The 23,470-nt window shown below is 39.5% G+C and overlaps 1 protein-coding gene across 1 annotated transcript in view; it reads right to left on the bottom strand.

Annotated features, from left to right (window-relative positions):
- Positions 1-5,976: 5,976 nt before the first annotated feature.
- Positions 5,977-23,470, bottom strand: part of znf385b (zinc finger protein 385B) — a 50,636-nt gene continuing 33,142 nt past the window's right edge. Inside the window, exons 5-11 of the mRNA XM_059343163.1 lie at positions 14,046-14,182; positions 13,705-13,815; positions 10,998-11,169; positions 10,489-10,887; positions 9,134-9,318; positions 8,796-8,891; positions 5,977-8,318 (exon numbers count right to left, since the gene is read on the bottom strand). Coding sequence (XP_059199146.1) covers positions 8,040-8,318; positions 8,796-8,891; positions 9,134-9,318; positions 10,489-10,887; positions 10,998-11,169; positions 13,705-13,815; positions 14,046-14,182 — 1,379 coding nt within the window. The 3' untranslated portion in view covers positions 5,977-8,039. The remainder of the gene's footprint in view (positions 8,319-8,795; positions 8,892-9,133; positions 9,319-10,488; positions 10,888-10,997; positions 11,170-13,704; positions 13,816-14,045; positions 14,183-23,470) is intronic.

The following is a 23,470-nucleotide window of genomic DNA, read 5'->3' as shown; positions in this document are numbered from 1 at the left end:
ATCTTCTCGTTGCCTGGCTTCCCTAACAACTACAGTCACAGATAAGTGGTGTCACAAACAACTTTCATAGTCAACCCGGGCTTTCCTCTTCAGGCTCTGTGAGCATTCATATAAAGGGGGCGTTGGCAGTGTCAACTACTGGAAAAAAAACGATTGCTTTCCGCCCACTTCTATGAAGAATATGAATTATTATTACTGCTAAAAGCAATACGTTTGCACTAAATAAGGCATACGATTAATTTGGGCAGAAAATAACAAGTGTGAATTCATGAGTTGATATATTTAACCACTCAATGCGCTCTCAATGCCTACTGTGGATTTCTAACCTGACAGCTACACACACAGCACACTAACTGTTACACTGAAAACTGACTTTTATACATTATAATCTGGAAGTGGATTTAGATCTAAAACTGTCTCATAATGAAGACTACATCCAAATATATTTCGTATTTGCCCACTTCAAAAATAAAATATTTTTAGGCCTGTCATCTTCGATTAACAGGCTTAGAATAGACATTTTCAAATCAGTATTCAATTAGCTGTAATACCGGCAGTTTAAAACGAACACCAGCAGATCAAAGCATAAAACATACAATTTCAAAGGAATTATACAGTATTCCATATGCAAGTAAACGTCATACTGATTAATAAAATAGTGAAGTATTAATGTATGCTACCTTATTTTACAGGAGAGTAATTTCAGAGACTCCGTGATTAAATGTCCAGAGAACTACAAACTGCACTCAGTAGTTTAATGAGCAACAGACACACATCAGCTGACTGCTACAGCGATACACACAATAACTCTACTGTAACTGAAGCTACGTTACACACAGTAACTGCACTGTAACTGCAGCTATGTTACATACAGTAACTCTACTGTAACTGAAGCTAAGTTACATACAGTAAATCTACTGTAACTGAAGCTAAGTTACACACAGTAACTGCACTGTAACTTCACGGCTCAGTTTGATGACATTAATGTAACATTACAACTCAACACGTTTACATTTATATCTTATTCTTTCCCGCTGAGAATCTGTATTTCTCATATAAATATTTTGGGGGGGTTCTAAGGGGTTTTGTCGAAAAGCTCTGGCCGTCCTCAGAAAGCCTCATTGCACCAAGGTCCACAGGATCTTCCAAAAAGGGGGATGCCATTTTCCAAGGGAATTGATTGGTCAGTAGCGATGCTTTTATAGATTATCTCTTATCTAGAAGCTAACCTGGTCCCGACCAGGTTAGCTTCTCAGCATGAGTTGCCAAGGCGATCTAACCAGATTAAAAGAGAACCACCTTTGTGATACCAGAAACCCAGGGTTAGAGCTGAAGTTACCTCGCTGACCCTCAAATCCAGCTTCGCAATACAGGAATCTGAACTACATTTGCCCTCTAGCTTCTGCTACTGAAAGTCGACGATGAAAGTAAACACAAATTGGGAACTATTGGTGACATTTGGTCTTTCTTGGGGAAAAAAAAACTCATTATTCAATAACCAGCAACATCCCCAAAATGACACAGCGTTCTTCCCTAAAATAGTCTTCTTATCTGGTTTATTGTGTTTGCAGGGTCATGACAGGGGTGAATTATATAAAGGCCTTGTCACCAATTAACTTTTTTTGCAGAGACACCTTCTGCAAAGTAAATAATTATATCAGTTTAAAGCATCCAGTGCAGTCCAGTTCTGTCTTATGTCTTTTTTCGTCTCCAGTCTGTCAGATGAACTCAGCAGTACCAGTTTATTCAGGTCTTGCTGACTCAGTGTTTTCTTACTCTTAAGCTGATGCTGCTTTCAAAGAATTTTTGGGGTGAAACCCCCCCCCCCCCCCCCAAAATGAAATCACTTTTCATTTAATCAGGTGTCCTGAAATTATATCAAGTCTTAAACAAGGAATGAATTAACAGAAAAATGTCCTTTAATGGACTACTTTGTCAGTTATTACCAGGAACACAGTGACACTGAATTACTAGAAGAAGGAGGATCAGAAAGTGCAGTTTCCCATCAGGGCTGACTGTGTTATCCATCCAAGGCTGTGTGGGAAACATGCTTTCAACGCAGCGCTGTGTTTCAATGAAAAAGTTACTGTGTTAATTGTAAATATATCAGGGAGTAGCTTCTTTCTGCTGAGGAGGAAAAGGTCAGAAGTGTTTCAGTTTCTGCAACTTTTCTTCTGTCCACATGTTTTTGAGTCAAGCATGCTTTAAATGCAGAGGTGGAATTTCTTGTTTGTGGGACTAATAAGGGAATATCTTAATATTATTCTTAATAGGGATCTTGGTTAAGCGCCCTCTACTGGACATGGGAGTTTTACTGTAACAGGAATCTTTTGAGTTACTGAGGTTTTGTCCGTTGTAGTAGAAGGTCTTTCAGATTATTTACTCAAAAAAGGGGCAAGCAATAACAAAAATACTATGTGACAAATAAAAGTACATTCAAAGTACAAAAGTATCAGCATAAAAATGTACTTAGAGCGTCAAAGTAAATGTACTTGTTATGCAGAAAGGACCTATTCAGGTTGTTTCATATATTCTATGCATATATGTAAGCAGCATTTTACTGTTGTCCAGGTAGGGCTCATTTTAACTACTTAGTATACCGTTAGGAGGTTTAATTAAGTTTAATCACTTTTTTTCATGTTAAATCTCGACCTGAAAAGTAACTAAAGCTTTCAGCTAAATGTAATGGAACAAAAGTACAATATTTGCCTCAGAATGTAGTGGAGAAGTATAAAGTTGCATAAAATGGAAATACTCAAGTACAAGTACCTCAAAATTGTGCCCAAGGTACCCAAATGTACTTAAGTTACACCACTGATTACATTTAGGTGACAGCTTCAAGATTTAACATGAAAAACATGATCAATTTAAAGTGACAGTATATTAAGTAGTTAAACTAAAGTACTTTTACTGAAGTACGTTTTGAATGCAGGACTTCAGCAGTAATTCTGCAGTGTGGTATTAGTACTTTAACTTAAGTAAAGGATCTGAATACTTCTTCCACCACTGAAATGTACTCTATACATGTTACAGTTATGTAAGAGTGAGTGAAACATAGTTAGCCAGTGAGCACAAGACAGCTGAAAGCAAAGTTATGACAGAGACGTTCAAATGATTAGCTAAAGAATGGAGAAACAGTTAAAGTAAGCTAAGTTTTTTTTAAAAAGAAAAGAATGCAAGACAAATGTACGTTCAGCATTTTTTAATGAAACAAATAAAATAAAGTTACAGAAATAAAACGATATGGGGAGAAATGTTACATAATCTCAACCTGACAAGTTTGGGTTTGCATATTTGCATCATAATCGTCTTTTTTTTTTCCTCAAACAAGCTCAGAGAATAAATACTGTACATAGAGGAGAGGACAGAGGTTCACTAAAGCAGACAGTGTCACTTTTTAATACAAATTCTGAGCGGAAATCTGAAATAAAAATGAATTATTTCTTGCTGATTTAATAGACGCATTTCACCTGTTTTCATTCAATATTATCTCTCCAAGGTTTAATTGTTGAAGATGGATCAAAGAATGTGAGTGTCAGAAATCTGAATATATATAGCGGAAAGGTTTGATTACATTGAATTAAAAAACTTGATTTACAGTTTTAAATTTGTTAAGAAAAAAGTGTAATACCAGCTGCTGCAAATAACTTTCCAACTAAACTAAATGTTTCAGATGTGTTTTAAAAAAACAGCTCCTGTCTGGTTCAGAGTGGAAGCCTGTGTGCAGCAGTTTGAGTGAACTGCTCCTTTAAACTCTTAAATGATTCACTGTTTGCATTTCCCTCTGGGCTTATTGGAAAGTTAGCTTTTCATTTTGGAAGCAAAGTAATCAAACCATATGGTTCATTCTGAGCATGGAGAAAATACACACACACACACACACACACACACACACACACACGCACGCACACACACACACACACACGCACACACACACACACTTGCACTCACAATCACAGTTTCAGCAAAAACATTTTGACAGTTTAAACTGTCAAACTGAAAAGTTTTTATCATGTCAACTAGAAATGATGCTTCAATTCAAACGGTTTGTATTGTTCCAGTGCTCCAACTCACATTGGCGAATTTTGAGACAGCGGGCCCCAGAGCACAGGGCTCTCCACCTCTCGACACAGGAGCCAGACACACAGGAGCCAATTCACAAATGGATTGCGAGGCTTTTGTGGCGAGGCAAAAATTAACCATGTAATTCTCAAAGCACCTGTTTATATGAGGTAATATGCAAACATTTGGTGCAAAAGCTTCCTCTTTCTATGCAAATGAGCCTCATTGGGGGAAAAAAAGTCCACACTGTTAGAGTGAAATTATTAGCATCTTCAGAGAGCGGGTGGTAAATGAAGCACATTTACAAGGATTATTAAAAAGGTTGACTTAGTGATTTATTTTGGGATTCAGTGAGCTCCCCTATGGGTCATTTTTGAAAATGAATGAAAAATAAGGTTAATAAACAAATAGATTTCTCGTGATACAGCTGAAGCGCTCACATACTCTCGCTATGTGAAAGTGGACTGTATGTGTGATATCTTTTGGATGTTTAGATGAACACAGAACAATAATTAATATTAGAGCCTGACTGTATAGCTGAGACACACAGTTGTGCCTCGTGCGTAAAGACACACTTATCTTTGTGGTTAAATGAGCCGAATCCAATCTATTAAAACAAAAACAGCATTAGCTCAGCACAAGAATGCCTCAGATTTTGAGTTATTCAGGGTTTTATGCCTCACAATCCACACTTTAACCTCTAGCGCATTTATACTCTGCCACTTCGAAACTTGTGTGTGTAAAAAAGAGGCAAATTGCGAGAGTTTGCACTGTGATATTAGCACAATATCTTTAGTGAATAGGTCCTTATGACAGGGCAAATAGCGTTTGCAAGTACAACTCATGATGCTATCAGCAGCCGCAATCCATTCTTTGTGAATTTGCCCCACAGACTTGTTTACCCTGATTTTGATTTTTTTTCCCTACCCCGACGTTATGCATCTGCTGGTGGTTTTGTGTCTCTTTTTCTGTCAATTTATATTTTTTTGTGCTCATTTCAGGTCTCTTGTTGGTTGGTTTGTGTCTCTCTGAGAGGCGTTTTGTAGGTGCCACTAAAGCTTTGGGCCTGTGCCCAGTTGGCCTGTAATTCAGTAATCCATCCATGGCAGCTCAGCCCCAGCGCACCCGGCGCCACGAGGGGACCAAGCAGTTGCATTTTCCTGGTAATCTGTGACGCACAAACACATGGAAAAGGTAAGGGAGGGAATTCATTGCATCTAGTCCAAACACTATATTGCTGCCTGCAGAGTGAAAGAAATGCAGAAATAAGCACAGCTGGATGATTTCCTACTGTTTTACTGTATAAAAAGATTTGCCCCCTCGCCACTTTTAACCACCAACTCAGTCACATCAGTAGGCCTCAGTATTGCTGTTAAAGAAACGTAGCGAGTAGAAAAGCAGCAGCTGATCTGTACATTATTGCATCATGATGACATCGGACAAAGGAAGAAGTTCAGAGCTTTTTTAGCTTCTTTTTCGGAGGCTAAATCAGCTTCATCAACATTTGATTTGACACTTGTTTTTTTAAAGTTTGCATGTTGATGAGATAGATAAAGTTACTGCACCGTGAGACCAAAATACTGCATAGATAAACACACAAACAAACACACATAATGTCCTTAAACCTGTTTGTTCATTATTGGAAGACTGAGATGCTTCAAGTTCTTCAGGAGGAGGCAGGAAGACGAGACAGAAAAATATCAGCCATTTGAAACCATAGAAAACAACCGCCAGTACAGTAAGTCTGCCAAATTTTACTTGTATTATTACAATTTCTGCTTTTTCGGTTTAGGTTATGTACCTGTAAAGTTTGGTGTTCCTTAACGTGTTTTTATGAGGTGTGTGCTATTTTTAGAACGCTCTAGGTTTTCTATGGTTTCTCCTGGTTCTGTGATGCTCTGTCACGACTGTCAAACAACCATGTGATCCTTTAGGGTAAAATAATTAGACCAAATGTAAAGGGTTCATGTGCTGTAATGTCTCTGGACCAAAGTGTTTGATGGACGGATAGTGTGGTTGTTTGACAGTCGTTAAAAAAGCCTTCGGTAAATATTTACAACATACACTGTAAAATAAATTATCAGAGCGCAGATAAAGCAACCACAATAAAAATGTCTATATTTTCTCTTTTCCTCATGGAGAGTGGATAAGCTTATTTAAGGAAGACTTTCCTTTGCTGTTGCAGGTTGTGAAAAGTTCCAGTGATGTGTTCAAAGTTTTCAAAAGTCCTTCTATGTGATAAAAGTTTCAGTAAAAGTTGCTGCTCAGACGCTTTAAAGTCCAGAAAGTTCTGGTCAGATTCAGTAACAGCAGGCAACAGTCAGGACGAAAAAAGGCCTTTTTCACTGTAAAACCAGGAAGTAGCCAGGTCCAGAGTGCAGAGTGAGTCTCTACCACACCGGCAGTGGAGACGACAGCAGATACAGGCAGAAGCGTGGACATCAGATATGACTAGGAGACGTTCATGTACTTCAATTCAAACTCTGTTTCCAAACATACAGCAAGCTGAGTCAGCAGGAGCTGAGAACGAGCAAAACAAACTGTCTGTCTAGCTCATTGTTTGGGCTTTCTTTTAAAGACTTTTAACTGAAAGCAGCAGACCTGTTTAACCTAATTTTCACCTGGGTTTTATCCTTTCGAAGATCCAAAAGAGGCAGTTTAGCTAGTTTAAACCCTTATTGTATTTCTGTTTATTCCCAGTTGACAGGGCTGTAAGTGGGAACAGGTAATATACTATTCCTGGCTAATATTTTGGGATATATATATATTTGTCTGAAACCCTAACGGCAAATGAGGAAAAAACTGTCTAAGTCTGATCATCTTTTTTCTCTATATTTATGACTTAAGAACAGATTAGGAAAAAAGGGGAGGTTAAAGGTAGGGTTACCAGGTAAATCTTTTTAAGTTATATTATTTTTCTGTGAAACATTTGAGGGGGGAAAAAGTTTTGCCAGGAATCATTTTTCTTAGTTACATTTTCCGTTTTTCTTTCCAAACTAACTATTTGGGTGGGGTGGGTGGGGTTGTGTTTGGGAAAAACACAAAACTCTGGTATTTTATTAATTATTCATTATTGTTATTGATTTCAAAGTTTTAATTTCTCTGTTTCACCCTCACAGTTTGTTTGCTCGATGCTGTACGTTAGGAACGAGATGAACATGAGCCCCGGGACGTCTGAGGGAGGAACACCTGTGGCTTCACACTCCAGTGCTGATACGACATGAAGACTTCTGCAGTAGTATTTGTTCGTGACGGAGGACGTCTGACATCAGGTTGGTGCTGGTTCGCTCCTCCAGCAGGAGCGAGAAGAGCTTATGTGTTCACAGGAGATTTGTTCAGACAGAACCTCCGAGTCTGGCTCAACCTTTCTTGTCCCCCATTGTTTTTTTGAGACTTTTAAAAAAATTCTGCTCATCAATTTGTATATCCTGGTTCTAATTCTGGTTACTTCGGTCAAACTAAAAACATTAAAAACGAACTCCAGCTTTATTTTCTTGAGATGCCATAGAGGCTCAGTTGTCAAAAACGATGAGGTACTTTCGGGTTCTTCTTTTGGTAAAAAGGTAAAGAAAGAAATATATAAATATTCTCAATGTTTCCATGCACAAGTTGAATGTTTCATTTATTTCTTTTTATCTGGAGCATCGAAATAAGAAATAAAGACGACAAAGGCTGCATACTGATTTTTTTTTCGAGGACAAGTTATTGCTTTCTAGAAATGTTGGGCAGTTCTGTAATTTTTCCAGGACTCTGTTAAAAAAATCCAAGGTTTTCCAGGATCAGTGGGAACCCTTCAGCCTCTGTTCTTTTCTGTTCTGGTTTGAATAAAAAATCTTAAATTTCCAATCTGAAAAGAAGATCCAGACTAAAGGTTTGAATCCCTGCAGCCGTGAGGCAGAGCTGATGTCCCCCATGAAGTTCCATAAAAACTGGAGGTCAAAGGTCACCGGTTCCTCTCCCCACCACCAACACTGTCATCAATAAGGTGTGAAGAGAATCGACCCTTGGCTTGCTCTGATTGGTCCAGGAGCCGGACGCAGGAAGGAGGCGGTGAAGAGGGACGAGGTGGCTGGAGGGCGAGGGTGGAGAGATATGGTCGGCGTGAGGGGCGAGGAGGTGGGAGTGAGGAGAGGGGAGGAGGAGAGAGAGGACGGAGGGAGTGAGATGGTGGAGGTGAGGGAGGTGAGGGAGGCAGGTGGAGGAGCAAAGGGAGCAGAGAGGAAGGAGGGAGAGAGGGAGGGCTTTGTCAACTCCTTCTGAGGGGAAGAGGAGAGGAAACCAGACGAGGAGAGGAGACAAGGAAGGGAAAAAGAAGAGGAAACAAGGAGGTGAGGGGGAGAAGAGGAAATGAGGAAACAAAAAGAGAGGAGACAGGGTGAGGGTAGCAAAAAAAGAGTAGAAATAAGAGAGGAGACAAGGAAAGGGGAAAAGCAGATGAAAGAAGGAGGTTGGAAGTGGAAAAAAGAGGAGAGGAGAGGAAACAAAAAGGGGAAGAGACAAGGAGAGGAGACAAGGAGGTGAGAAGAAGAGAGGAGAGGTTTTAAAAAAGAAGTGGATAAATCCATATTAGTTAATGATTCAGGCACAAATCATTTAAAATCATTTCTTACAGATCCCATCATTGATTTATAGTAGCTTTTATTTATGGTATTGTTAGATTAGTTGATCTGCTCAGTACTATAATTAATTATTGACTTTGAGTCAAAGAGAGAGAGCGGTGGAGAGACACTTACCGTGAGGGAGCTGCGCTGCTGCTTGTTATAAGGGCTGTATTTGGGTTTGCTGGGTTTTCCTGCCACTCTGTCTTTGTGCCTCCTGCTGGAGATGTGCTGCAACAACAACAACAACAAACCCCTGATATTCTTCTGTGATTATCACTAAGTAAAGACAAAAAAAACATTCAGAGAGCAAGCAGTTTGTCTAAAGCAATGGATTACTTGTCTATTTAGCTAGCTACACGTGAATGTTTAGACACAACAAGCTGCTTTCCCATGAGTCTGATTATTCATGAAGTTTCTCAGTATGAAGTAACATTAGAATAAAGTTATTATACCATACGCTGTGTTTCTACCTGTTTGAGTTGGATCTCAGAGTTGACGTGGACGTCACAGATCTGGCAGTGGAAGGTTTTGTTCTGCAGGCCGGAGCCCTTCAGGGCAGAGCTGCTGCCGTTCTTCAGCTTGGCTCCTGCTCGAGGGTAAGCTTTGATTGGCCCGGCGCCACTCCGAGCCTCCAGCATCGTCTTGTGCTTTGAACCTGCAGACAGAGACACACAGAAACCATTTAAATAGACAGACGTAATTATTAATATATGTCTATGTGGGTGTTTCATTGTGTTGTAGCTGGTATAGATGCTTCACAAACCCTGTATACTTTTAATTATAATATCTTACATTGTTTACAAACCTACAGACCAAATCTTGCTGGTCTTTGGACTCTTAAAAAGCAGCTGGTGGAATGTAAGAGTATATTTACTCAAATACTGTAATTAAGTACAATTTTTAGGTGCATGTACATGTATTTCATGTAAATGTATACTTCTACTCCACTACATTTAGCTGCCAGCTTTAGTTCCTTTTCAGGTCAAGACTTAACATTAAAAAAACATGATCAATTAAAAGTGATTATACTTATTTATTTTTTTTAATCAAACCTCATAACAGTATATTAAGTAGTTCAAATAAATGCTAAATGCTGCTTGCATAAATGCATCAATACAAATAATATAATAAAATATTTGAAATATAAAAAAACAATCTGAGTGGGGCCATTCTCCATAACGAATCCTTCTACTTTTGATACTTTAAGTACATTTTGATGCTGATATTTTTGTACTTTGAGCAAGTTTTGAATGCAGGACTTTTACTTGTAGTGGAGTAATTCTGCAGTGTGGTATTAGTACTTTTACTTAAGTAAGTGTCTGAAAACTTCTTCCACTACTAATGGGTGTCCATTTAATAAAAAAATAAAAACAAGAGCCAAACATTTTGGATATTTTCACCAGGTCAGGTGGGGTTTTTTGGCCACTATTATATATTTTCATATATTGAAAACAAAGAGTTGCCTATTTGCTCATCTAACAACAACATTATCATTTATTTCATTTATTTGGAGTCATGTTTCTGTTTAACTGATAAATGTAAGTCCAATATTTGCTCTGTTCTTGGTCTCCACCAACTTCTGCAGGAAATATCGGACTCTCAGCCCCTAAATGCTCCACTATGTTCACCAGCTAGTCTCTAACTTTGACAGTCTGTTATTTGGTGCTAAACAGGTAGTGTAGCCTACAGTTGGGTTTTTATTGCCAGAAATTCAGGGAAATATATTAAGAAAACACATTTTATGCTTGGCTAAGGTGGAAAAAAGTTTGTGAGTCCATAAAAAGGCGGATGTTGGCAGATGAAAACATGTCTCATTCCTCCTCACCTGCATTATGAGCCTCGAGCTGCGACAGGGAGTTGACGGCGACTTTACACAGAGAGCAGTACAGCAGCTTCTTCGCCTTCTCCTCCTCCGACTCCGCTGAGAGAGGAGCATCCTGGGTAGAGCCCTGGGAAGGATGAGGAGCAGAAGCAGCAGCAGCAGAGGATGAAGAGGAGGTGACAGGAGCTGTTGGAGGGGGAGGCGGAGAGGCTTTGGAAGATGGGGAAGAAGAGGAAGAAGAAGAGGAGAAGAGGCCTGGTGCAGGGAGAGCGGTGGGAGGACTAGAGGGAGATGGCTCGCTGCCTGGTCTGCTGGAAGAGGGGGAGGCGGAGGAGAGAGGGGAGGAGGAGGGGAGGAGGAAGGGTTTGAGAGGTAATGAGTCGGCGAGGCTAGATAAGAGATCTGTAGAGAGGAGGAGGATAAGGAGAAAGAGAAGGAAGAAATTCAAAATTCACTCCAAAATAAAAATCAGTAACATTAACAGTATTCAGATCAGAGTTATTAGAATCAACCTGTGTGCTGATTGGTGCTGCTGTTTGCTGAAACAGGAGGGACGGGACAAACTGGACTCGTGCTGCTCTCATTGGTCTCTCCGGTGATCGACCGCTTGGCCTTGGTCTTATTCTCCTGGGACTTGAGCTTCTTGGCGTGACGACTGCCTCTGTAATGAGCTTCTGCCTGAGACTGAAGCAAGAGACATACAGAGAAGTTTAAAAATAGTTTTTCTTGTTTGGGTTTGTTCTTGTCGTTTTCTGAAGTCCTGATATGACTTCCTGTCTGGCCACTCTTCCACTAGCTTCTAGAGCCTCTTTACGATGTTTCATTGAAGGTTTCTTTCACCAGTCTTTCTTAAAAATTGCAATATTTAAAACTGTCGGACTCATGATAGACACTTTTGCTATTTAAAAAGTCAAAATCGACACAGCAGAACCATAGAAAACTTTTTAATTTAATCCACTTGTTCCTCTTCTTTGTCAAATCCTGGCACATTACCAGTGTTTCCTTGTGTTTATTGTGCTGCTGCAGAATTATGGGCAACGCTGATAAAATTTAACACAAACATTAATATCCTTTCCCTTCTTGTGTTTCATTGAGGGCGGGGCTCATGGGCAAGATACACACAGGTTGGAGCAGAGGAGAGACGGTGTGGTGAAAATAACATTTTTTGTACTGGTTAACTACAAACAGGCTTGATAGTGGACGAGACACCGATGGTTTTAGTTGCGCCTAAACCAAAACATATGTTGTTAAAACACATTGGCAATGCTATTTTTCCCTTCATTTGCCTGTGAAGTTTGCTGGGACTGTTGTGATGCAGCCACAATGCATTTTATGTAAAGTGAGCACTGTACCAGACTAAAAGAAAATAGCCTTTTAAATGCTCCATTGCTTGGCAGGAAAGAGCCATATGGTTTCTTAGAAGGCAATTTGGCTTTGTGTGCTTTGACTAATTTAGCATGTCATAATTTTCTTTTGATGAGAACTCAAGTCCTTGCATTTGCTTGTGGTGTTGGGGTGTTCCTCAACACTGTTTTGAAGGTCAGAAACAACTGGAGTACTAAGTGATGTATTCAATGTTGCAAACTTTGGGGACTTTCTCACCAAATTTAGCAACTTTTCAGCCCCTCTTTGAGACTTTTTTGTAAAAACGAACTAGCGACAAATTTAGCGACTTTTTCAGGCCATTTGGGAAAAACGAGAACGTATTACTGCAGTTAGCTTACTGTTTCTAGCAGTCTATTAGCAATAAATTCAATGGCAGCAAGGCTGATTGAATTGGTCTTATGAACAGAAATGGAGGTCACTAACATGGCCGCTATTTACGGACACGATACAAACACATAAAATGACCGACCTATACATAAACAAACCTTTCATAAACATGACAACTACGTGAATTTTTACCGGAACATCATTGTCTTCTTAGTGCTGTGTGGTGGATTTAATATATGCCGTTGTAAAGAGTTAAAAGAAAATAAAAATATGGAGCCTGAATATTCGGCTCAGATAAACAGATCTAGACTAAAATGTTCATGTCAGGTGTCAGCGCAAAGTGTAACGACCCCGGAGCGACAGTGTGTCAGTACACTGAAACAAACCTCCAGGTTAACAGTGTCCTTGTGTGACTGTCTGGAGGCTCCATGACTCAGCTTTTATTCAGTTTATTAGACTGAGTTAATGCTGCCCTTTACAGTGCTCCTCGTCTCTTTGCTCCTCTCCTCTCCTCCAACAGTGATTCCTGTTTTTGTTGTTCACTCATGAATAATTTTAACAGTTCATAAATTAGTCATGTTTGACTGGCATCTCACTAACGATGCAGCTCGTTACCTCTCAGCGGACATTATGTGAATGAGCCGAGTGTCATTTACAAAGCGCTGCAATAACACAGAGGGTGTGGGGGTTACACCTGATTATACACACCTGCTGTTTTGTAGGAAAGCCTGACAGGAAAATAAAGTACACAAAAACAAAGAAGCCTCAAGTATCAGCTGCATTATGCATCATTAGAAAATATTGTTTATTGGTTGTTTTCTGCAGAAAAATCGTTTAGTTTAGGAAATCTCCATAAAATAACAGTACAACATCTTCAGTCAGTTTAATCTCCTGTTACATTAGCTACAGAAAAAGTGAGTGAATACCAACAAATTTGGCAAATTTTCAGAATCAAAAAGCTCAATGTAATTTTAAGGCAAATTATCCTAATATTAGCTAGCAGGGCAATTGGTAATTTGGAGCCCTACTATATGTTACACTTATGACTGTTCAAAACTCTTGTTGTTTCTTGTTTTTTTTAACCTGTGTAGAAATAAAATTGCAAAAATCATAGTTTTAGCAGTTAGCTTTTGCGCTATTTGTTGACCAACAACAGTTGGGCACAATGACTGCATCACAAAATCATACTGTGGAGTTGCCAGCTTTGAGATAAACATGTACATCAGACAACTTAAGCTGTTGGGGGGCGCATTATTTTAGTTTTGATGGAGCTGGGGTAGCATTTCCCTTTGCTTCCAGTTTCTGTGACAATCTAGGCATCTTCCCATTTGAGCCCAGGGAAGACAGAGAATAAGACGATTTCCAGAAATATCTGATTGTTCCACAAAATGTGGTTCAAACATTTTAATTTCAGCATGACCCGAGCAAAGAAACATAGTCAAACCATCTGGAAGAGTTTGAAGAATCAGACCTAGTTGTACAGAAACACAAACATAAGACACTTACATCGGAGTTAAACCTCAGCTGGCAGACGTTGCATGAGATGACCTGCTTCTTTTTGGGCACCAAAGTAACACCAAAGGTGTGGTTGATGACGGCCTTCTGCACCGGATCCATCTGCAGGAGTCAACAGAGGTCAGAGGTCACCTGCAGGCTCTAAGTTAGCTGAATAGTGATGACAGAGCGTTGCTGACAGAGTGACAGGTCTCTTTATCGCAGTCAGTCTGTACCGCCTGCAGCTACGACACCCTGTCACTGTTACTGTCCTTCACACACACACACACACACACACACACACACAAACACACACAAACACACACACACACACACACACACACCCATCATACCGTGTTGAAGTTTGGGAATAGGCCGACTGGCGACGTCGTCTCAACAGGAAACGACAGGAATGGTTTCATCATCACAGAGGGACCAGTGGCGCCTACAAAACCTGGCAACGCCCCGCCCACTGCACCACACCCACTTCCTGGAAAGACAAAAGAGTTTGAATTATTGATTTCCAATAACTAATTAGACACTATTTTTAATTTGAGGGCTCATTATCATAATGGAAGTGATTGGCAGTCCATTTAACATCAAGTAACGAAGGTGATAATTTCCTCTGTCTTTCTAAAGCAATTTATACTGGAACCTTCACAAATTGCTGCTGAAAAAACCCTTAAAACAGACTCTAAGCTTTCAATAGGAGGTCAAAAATTAGAATACATACTATATTGCATTTTCAGATAAAACTATTGGACCGTAACATAAGCATTATTTATCTTGAGCTGGTCTGTTACTTCTTGGCAAAACCTCCAAAGAACAAATAGAAAAAATCCATTTCAGTGCGATATTTTATGTAATTTCAGCCTGGAGAGCTGAGGAGCTTATTGGCTTTACAATAACAACATTAAGAACATATGGAGCTGCTGCAGCTGGAGGCAGAGAGAGGTAATAATACAGAGAGGGTGAATGAGCGGCTCCCATAATGAGTCCATGTGTCCAGTTGCCACAGGGCCAGTAAGTGCTATATACATCTCATCTCTCTCTCAAAGAAGTGGAGCTAAGTACATTTACTCCAAGGTGACCAAAAATAGTGTCATACATCACACCATACATGACTATTACAAAACAAAACAGTTATATTATGAAACTATAAAGAAATAATTGTGTAACGACTGTCATTAAAAAAAAAAATAATATCAGAAAACATATCAGAACCTTAACCATTATGCACAAACACATTAAAGGTACATTGTTGTGTCAATACATTATTTTCCTTATTACTATTATTGCTATGTTCATGTGTCGGCGGGCTGTTTGAGGAAAGTGCTTTTAAATCTAAATGTATTGTGAGGAGGTGTTACATATACTGTACACATATGTAGTAATCACAAACACAAAGAAGAGATCTGATGAAGCATACACATATTTCTCTTATCTGTGTATGTTTATAGTCACAGCTTGTAGAAGTCATGCAATGAATCTTTTCATAACAAGACTGTGTGGGAAGAAACACTGAGAGCAACTGACTCAGCCCTGACAGAGGAAGAGGAGGAGGACGAGGAGGAAAAGTTTTTTGGTCTGCTTGGTTTTGTCCATCTGTCAAACCTAACTGAGGTAAACCCATTATGTCCCAATTTAAATACACTAAACCATTCTGTGCTCTACAATTGATTCCCAGCCATTCTGTATGTCCTGTAAATTATTTTAAATACACTATAATCAAATGGACATTTCTATCTTTAAATTACCAATACGAAAAAAAACCTGGATGGATAGGCTTGGTTTAAGAGTTTTCATATACCCAAACCAGACTCAGGCTGGTCTCTGTGTATTTTAAGATGAGAATTGCATGTACCGTATAGGAGAGTTTAATACATTCTGAAATAAGGGTAAATTTGCTATATTTAATCCAACTAATCCAACACATCCTAATCAAAATGTAACCCATTCTAAATCAATATAAATGCATTATAACCCATCCTAGACCACTCTAAATGCTTTATAACCCAATCCGACATCAATGTAGGTGACTAAAACCTATCCTTACTCACTTCAAATGCTTTTTAACCCATCTTAACCCACTCAGAATGGCTAATTACTCATGTTTATTTCATCTAAATGCCTTACAATCCATCTTTGCCCAATGTAGAAGATTTATAACCAATTGCAACCAACTCTTAATGTCTTATAAACCATCCTAACCCAATGTAAATGAGTTATAACCCATCCTGAACCATTCTTAATGCCTTATAACCCACCCAAACCCACTTGAGATGTTTTATAAATCACCCTAACCCATTGTATATGCCTTTTAACCCATTCTTACTCAATCTAAATACCTTATAACCAATCTAAACCCATTCTGAAGGCCTGAAAAACCCATCTTAACCCAATGGAAATGCATTTTAAACTATCTTAGCCCAATGGAAATTACTTAGAATGTTTCCTAACCCAATCTCAATGCCTTATAACCCATTGTACCTATTTTAAGTACCTTATAACCTATCCGAACCCACTTTAAATGTTTTATAATTTCAACTCACTCTGATTTCTTGATAACCCATATTAGCCTAATGTGAATGCCTTAAACTTATCAGAACTCAATCTTAATGCCTTACAACTCATCTTAAACCAATGCAAATTACTTATAACCCATCATAACCCAATCTAAATGCCTTATAACAAAAACTAACCCAGCCTTAATGCACTTCAATCCACTGTGACATCTGTTAAATCTAGTTCTAACCCTTGCTGATGAAGATAGACAGTTTTAAATGTTGATCTGAATAAACTGGATTGAGGGGTCTGGTTTTCGTACCCAGACCAGGGCAGGTCAGGTCAACTGTGTGTGTGTGTGTGTGTGTGTGTGTGTGTGTGTGTGTGTGTGTGTGTGTGTGTGTGTGTGTGTGTGTTCTGAGTGACATTAAGATAGCTGTGGATTAGCAGTGTGCTGAGATGCTGCCATCTGAGTTTATCCTCATATAGCAGAGCTGTGAGTCATTGTCTGTATTTATCGCTACAGCTCATTATTAGGTTTAGAACTGCATGACACAACACAGTGCTGTAATCAAACGCATGTAGCCAGACACACAACAGCTCAGATCACTGTCTAGATCAGCTGTTATTAGTTTGGAGATTATTTATGATCTGTGAGTACAGATTAGTGTCTATTTAAAGATGGTGTAATGTGTCAGCTTAGTGGACCTGCCAAAATAAAAGCTTCACCTTAAATAATACCATCACAATGGAGATGTAATGCAAATAAACTAAATTTGAACTCCTGTCATTATTAAGAGAAAAATAGGTATTTGCAACCAATGTGTACCAGAAAAATCAACCTGCTATGTCACAGTTTTTATAAGCAGTATAAAGTTGTTGTCTTTTTTAGTACTTGTCAAACTCAGCTTGATTGGCAGCTTGTTTATCATGTTGGTAAAAGTACAGTAAACAAAACTGACAACAACTTAACTTTTCAATTCTTTAAACTTGTGACTCTGTCCTTCGTGTTAAGAATTACACTGTGGATAAGAGAAACCCCTTAAAGATCCCTGAAACAACCAAAATAATAATTTCACCTTAAAAAAAACCCCCAACAGCTCCTGAAGGACCACTCACACAAGACCAGTTCCGATTGAACCTGATCAAGGACTCCTGAATCCATTGCCTGAAACATCAACGAGAACCACCGGAGCTCCATATAGTAGCCTGATTGCTTTATCCAAAAAGATTTCACCATGAGCTTTGGACCCACCAATTTCGACACAGGATGAGTGTGTTTCTGACGCTGTTCAGCCATTTGTTGATACTTTCGATGAACCTTGGCGACACTGTTACTACTTCATCAAACTCCTTTGAAACCCCTGTAAGGGACATTTCAACCACCTTATACACACACCTTTAAGGACATTACAGGACAATCTAACTCAAACAACACCAGAGACACTGAAACTGGACATGAATTAGACATCACTCTGGTACTCTGGAAACTTTCTCACGAGTGTCGAGCATTGTTTAACTTTTTCCCAGCTGTGAGTACACTCTCTGTGTTGAATCCTGGGACAGTGGGAGCCTTCATCTCTTCAAGGACCACTGAAACCACCTCAAGGGCCATTTGAACTTCCTTAACTTGAATCTGCTCAAGGATGACTTAAAAAACCTTAAAAACCATTAGAATTTTGTTAAGGACTCCTTGAATCTGCTCAAGGATTACTTAAAGTTCCTAAAATACCATCTGAATTTCCATTAGGAACCCTGGAACATGTTCAAAGACATCTTTCACCACCTCAAGAACGGCCAGAACATCCTGAGGGGTTATTGGTGCCTTCTCCAGTTAGCCTTTTACAAACCTTGTCTTGCTGCCCTGTGACCTTTTTTTCAGCATCCATCAACACCGCACTCAAATATCTAGGCACTCTCAAGACGGCCTGCTTGTATTTCTCACTACGTTTAATTTTGTCATTTTTACAATGTGAATCTACGACATAAGTTGCACAAAGTATGCAGTCACACATGGTTTCCTGTATGATCAGTATGAATTAGAGATATGTTGCGGTATGTGTGATTGTGATGAATGATGTGGTGACAGGGTCGTCTTAATTCTGTCCTCTTGTCCTCTGAGATCTGGTTACACCACACATGCACATGAACGTTTGCACAAACACACACATGCACACAGGTGCACACACACACACACACACACACCCTTATCTTACAGTAAGTTGCTGATCTAAGAAGCTGCTATAAATACTGCTGCACATCTGCTACTGCATTCACATGGAGACAGTCTTTAAACCAGTATTGAAAACTGGCCAATAACTAAGTAACGAGCCAGACAGTTTTATTTCAGGCAGCTGGTGATTGGTCAGAGGATCTGTGAAACGTGGTGCCACCTGTAAACAAACTAACGCTCTCAGTTTAAAGTGTTTCCATTAAGAGTGCAATAAGGAGCAAATGAGCAGAGAGGTTTCAAACTGGGACAGATATTGGAGCCAGAATTGAATAGTATGGTAAAACTGAGCTGTTTAGATCAGTCTTGCACTGGAACTGAAACTGACCAATTTAATCTTATACAATTTAAGTGGACACATTCAAGGGATTGCATGGCAGTTGCAATAAACACAGTAACAAAAAACAACCACTTTATCATTCTTTATATTTCTTTTGAAGTGGGACATTAAGTAATTTATTATGCTCAGTATTATACATCAGCATGATGCGGTTCTGTTGGCTTCAACAAAAAAACATCACCTTAAGGACTCACTGGAATGGATGGCAGCCAAGTGTAAAGCAGTCGGGATGAGAGTCTGCACCTCTAAATCTGAGGCCATGCTGGAAAACAGTGGATTTCTCCCTGAAGGGTTTGCCGTGAGTTCCTCACAGACAGTTTGGTGCAGCGTCAGCAGTGATCCTGGTGTTGTACCTGATGGTAGTGGTGAAAAGGCTCTTGATTTACAAGTTTCCTCTGCATTCTGATCCTCACCAATTGTCATGGTGTTTGGGTAGTGACTGAAAGAATAAGATTGTGGATACAAGGTGATGCAAAAAGGTTCCTCTGTAGGGTGGCTGGGCTCAGTCTGAGAGATAGGATGTGGATCTCGGAAATCCAGGGGGAGCTCGGAATAGAGCCGCTGCTCCTTCATGTCAACAGGTCCCATTTGCGGTGGTTTGGGCATCTGATAAGGATGCCTCAGGGGTGCACCCAACTGGTAAGTGGCCCTGGATTGGACCCAGAATGGATCAGTGCATTTTCGCTCTTCTTGCAATATAAAAATACTCTTCTAATATAACTAATGCGACTGCAGCATTAACGTTAACCTCTTTTGGAGGAGCTATTGTACACTGGTAGCTGCCAGCAGTTCCTCACAGGATGCTGAGGGTTTGTACACAATGTGTTACTTGAAGAATGACAAGACGGATTTTAGTATTATCTCACGATATCACAATTATCCAGTGGCTGAACAAGTAACCTCTTTTATGGAGCAGTTTAAATAAAGCACTGTACACCTGTACTCATCCTGGCTGATAAAGACTCGTTCTCAGGTTGAAGATGTGCAAAGCAATTTCATTGAAATGGACTGCTTTTGCTGCAGAATGAAATGCATTTTTAAAGTCCTAAATTATCAGAGTTTATTTCCTGATGAAGTGCTTGCTGACATCAGCAGCTGCTGAGATTAAAGGGCCTATAAATTGATAGCAAACCCTTTCTAATTCGTAGTGTCCAGTTTCACCTCAGTGGTCAGTCTGTTTTTATCTGCCAAGGCAAGATTTATGATTGTGGTAGAGTCAGAGTTATCTCTGGCATTCACACCTCCACACACACACACACACACACACACACACACATTAACATTAGACATTCTCATATGATGAAGACGTAAGAAGGAAAATCTTGCACAGTAGTGTGCAGTACCGTCAGCTGCAGACTGAAGCTCCTGTAACTGATCTGACCTGCAGAGCTCTGTGTCATCTGTCACAAACCACACCCCATAATTTAGCCAATAGCTTCAGTTACTAAGAAGTGTGGCTCATGTTTAATCACTTACATCCCCCCTCAGTTTATAAATCAAATGGGACAAACTTTTAGGAATGGACACACAGAACATCTCTGGTGTTTTCTATTTTTTTTGCAGTGATCACGGGTGAGGAGAGGTGCACTGATGAGCCAATATGCATCACCACAGATCCCCTCATGACATGTTAAAAACAGTTCATACTCTACTACATTTTATGCAGTACTCTGAAATAATAATTTGTGTTAATCATGGTTTTTCCACAAAAAAATGTAATACCTAGTTGAAAAATATAAACATTAGATCTACCTCATCCCCTCTTTGTCAAATCCAAAATCTACAACTTCAACAAACAATTTGACCACTTCAGGAACACCTAGAACCTCCTCAGTGATCCCTGGAACATTATGTTCATGCCATAATGCACAAATGCATGAAGAAATTCCCATAATCTCATTCTCCTTTTTAACCAGTGCATTTTTTTATGTTTGTCTTCTGGTTTGATTTTACAAAAAAAATATAAAAAGATGAAAATCAAATTTAAAGGAAAAAAATAAAGAGTGTTAAAACTTGCAGCAATACCTTTTCAGTTGTGTACTACAAACTGTCCACCTCCAAAAATAAATGGACAAAGGCCCAGATCACACCAAGACACATCAATAGAAACCTGTTACTTCTGGCCTGGCTGGCACACTTTTCTAGCAGTTTTTAAGATATGCGTTAAAGTTAAAACACTTTTCACTGCAAGACACAGTCACACCTCTCGTCAGTGTCACACTTGCCCCAGTCAGCCAATCAATTAACATTCAGCAACATTCAACAAACCGGTAGATTAATGCAGAAGAAAGGCTGATATTAGCAGAATTGAATTACCATATAGAGAGACTACAGAATCAAGGATCACCCCGATATTCAAATACTGTACTTATCGCTGAACTTATGCTTGGAGATGCATGAGCAGGCAATGAATCCCTCTGGCAACTATAATAAAGTTCACTATGCAGATAAATAGGGTAGCTAACTAGTTAGTTGTTGGACTGCCAGAGAGCTCCACAGGCGCACCGCGCTGTTTTTTTTACATGTGCTTTCTGCACATGTAGCTATACATCTCTGTGTGATTCGGGCCTAAAACAGTGTGGTGCATAAAGTAATAGTGATATATTTGCAGTCCTACACTATCCAAAATACTAAACCTGCAACAACCTAACAGCTAAATGTTGTGTACACACAGTCCACTGCTGTTAAAACTGCTGTAATGTAACTGGAAAATGACTGCATGTTTGTTTGAAAAATAAGGAAAGGAAAAAAAACAACAACTTTGGGTGGAAGCATCTGAGTTGGTGGACAGCCAAAATAAATCAGTATAAACAAGCTGCATGATGAACTCACACACATGCACAGTGCCAGGTAGGTGTAATTAAAATAAAACTTGCACATAGCAACAAACCGGCCAATAACAACTCATGTTTCAACTGCACTACGCACTTCTCATGTGTGTGTGAGAGAGAGAGGTTCTATGAAACTGTAATGCTCTGAATGTGTTGAAGCAGATATCAAAGTGTCTCAGTTACAGCGGTGTATTTCTGAATGACAGAGATACTTTGATACCCTGTGGCAGGCATGAAGTCACTTAATCAACATGGCTCTTTTGTTGTTGTACAGACTACACATGCAGTGGATTCACTTTAAACCCATGAAAAGATTTTTGATCAGAAGTAAGCCGAGCTGACAGAGCTGACCTTTGAGGAAACAAAGAGCCAGGAAGTCCAAAATAGTCGAACCTATCATGGCTTATTATATGTTTGTGTGGCACCATCCTGTTTCATAGGAACCGCTCCACAAAAGAGGAATAGTTCACAGACAGTTAGGAAACAGAAGCCCGTGCTAATAGTGTGAATCACTTGTCCCGTTAGCCACCACGCTAATGAGCTTACTAACTGACAGTTGACTTTTAGCATGCCTGCTAGCTCAAATCCTTTTCTCCAGTAAAAATACTACATAACGATAAATAAAAGTCCTGCTTTTTCAGGAACAGCACTTGTTACGCAGCAGAACATTAGTGTTATCTTATTATGCATTACATTATTGGATTAATATAATTTAAACATAAAAGTGTTGGCAGAACTTTAAAGTCGTAACAGGTTGAGGTGGAGCAACTATATGGTTCCCTGCAGTTATTTTGCTGTTGTGTTGTCTGTCAAACTCTCATCTTAAAGGTTTCTTCAGCTATTGAATAAATGTACTGAAGTTCTAAAAAGTGCATTCATTTTAGTGGGGTAGAAATATGAAGGAACAGAAAAAAGGTTTTTGTAAAAAAAACACAATAAAAATATGTGTTAGTTCGCTGTTGCACAGTTAGTGTGTCAACCTGTTTTTAATTCAAGTGGACATATATGCTGTTGTAGGAGTCACAGCTATTCCACAAGTTTCATTTGGATTTATGGACTGAATGCATTGAGAATTGTGTCAACAATTTCCTGATTTCATGCTTCCAAGATGGAGGTCTCTCTTTGTTCCCCTCCAAACAAAGACAAACGACCCCCACCCCGGCCATGACCATGGCCGCGGCCATCTGAATATACCTAAAGGCGTCTCATTGGCTAATTCTAACAGGAAGTACAACTCCCAGGTAGAGACAGAAAAGTGTCCTGCAGCATTCCCTCTTTCTCTCTTCTCCTCGACTCCCTCAGAGGGACAGCACGGCTGCTGTCCCGGTCTGATCTTCCCTCTCCCTCCAGCTCTAAGGGAAGGCCTGCTAGGCCCCAAACCAAGCTTGGGCGCACCACAACGCTCTAAGTCCTGCCTGTGATCTATGCTGGATATAATCACAGAGACCTTCACCAAGCTTTTGGAGCCAACAACAGCAAATTACTTTGGAAACACCAAACCCAAAAGAGACCTGATTCTTCTTCAAAAGGATTTCTGCTTCCCCCTTTCAACTCTGGACTCTGTGGTATAGTACTGGGCAGTTAGTAAGCAAGAAACAAGTTTGTTAAACTTAAATCAATGGTGTTGATCTGTTGTGTGTTTAAGTATATTTGTTGTGGTATTTTGGGTATCCAGATCATTTGAAGTTGTATGAATAATCTTGCTCTACATACCTTAAGTTGCAAATGTAAATTAACTATAACTCCTTTGATTTGCTCACACACTAATCCACATGAAATATACTTTTAATTTGGCTTCCTACAAACACATAGACTTTCAAGGCTGCATGGTCTATTGTTCACCAAGAACAAAAGGGCTTCCGCCATTTTGAT

This window comes from Centropristis striata, chromosome 10 (assembly GCF_030273125.1).
Source record: "Centropristis striata isolate RG_2023a ecotype Rhode Island chromosome 10, C.striata_1.0, whole genome shotgun sequence".
Lineage (NCBI taxonomy): Eukaryota > Metazoa > Chordata > Actinopteri > Perciformes > Serranidae > Centropristis > Centropristis striata.
The sequence above is the reverse complement of the archived record's forward strand: the minus strand, read 5'-3'. Positions and strand labels throughout refer to the sequence as shown.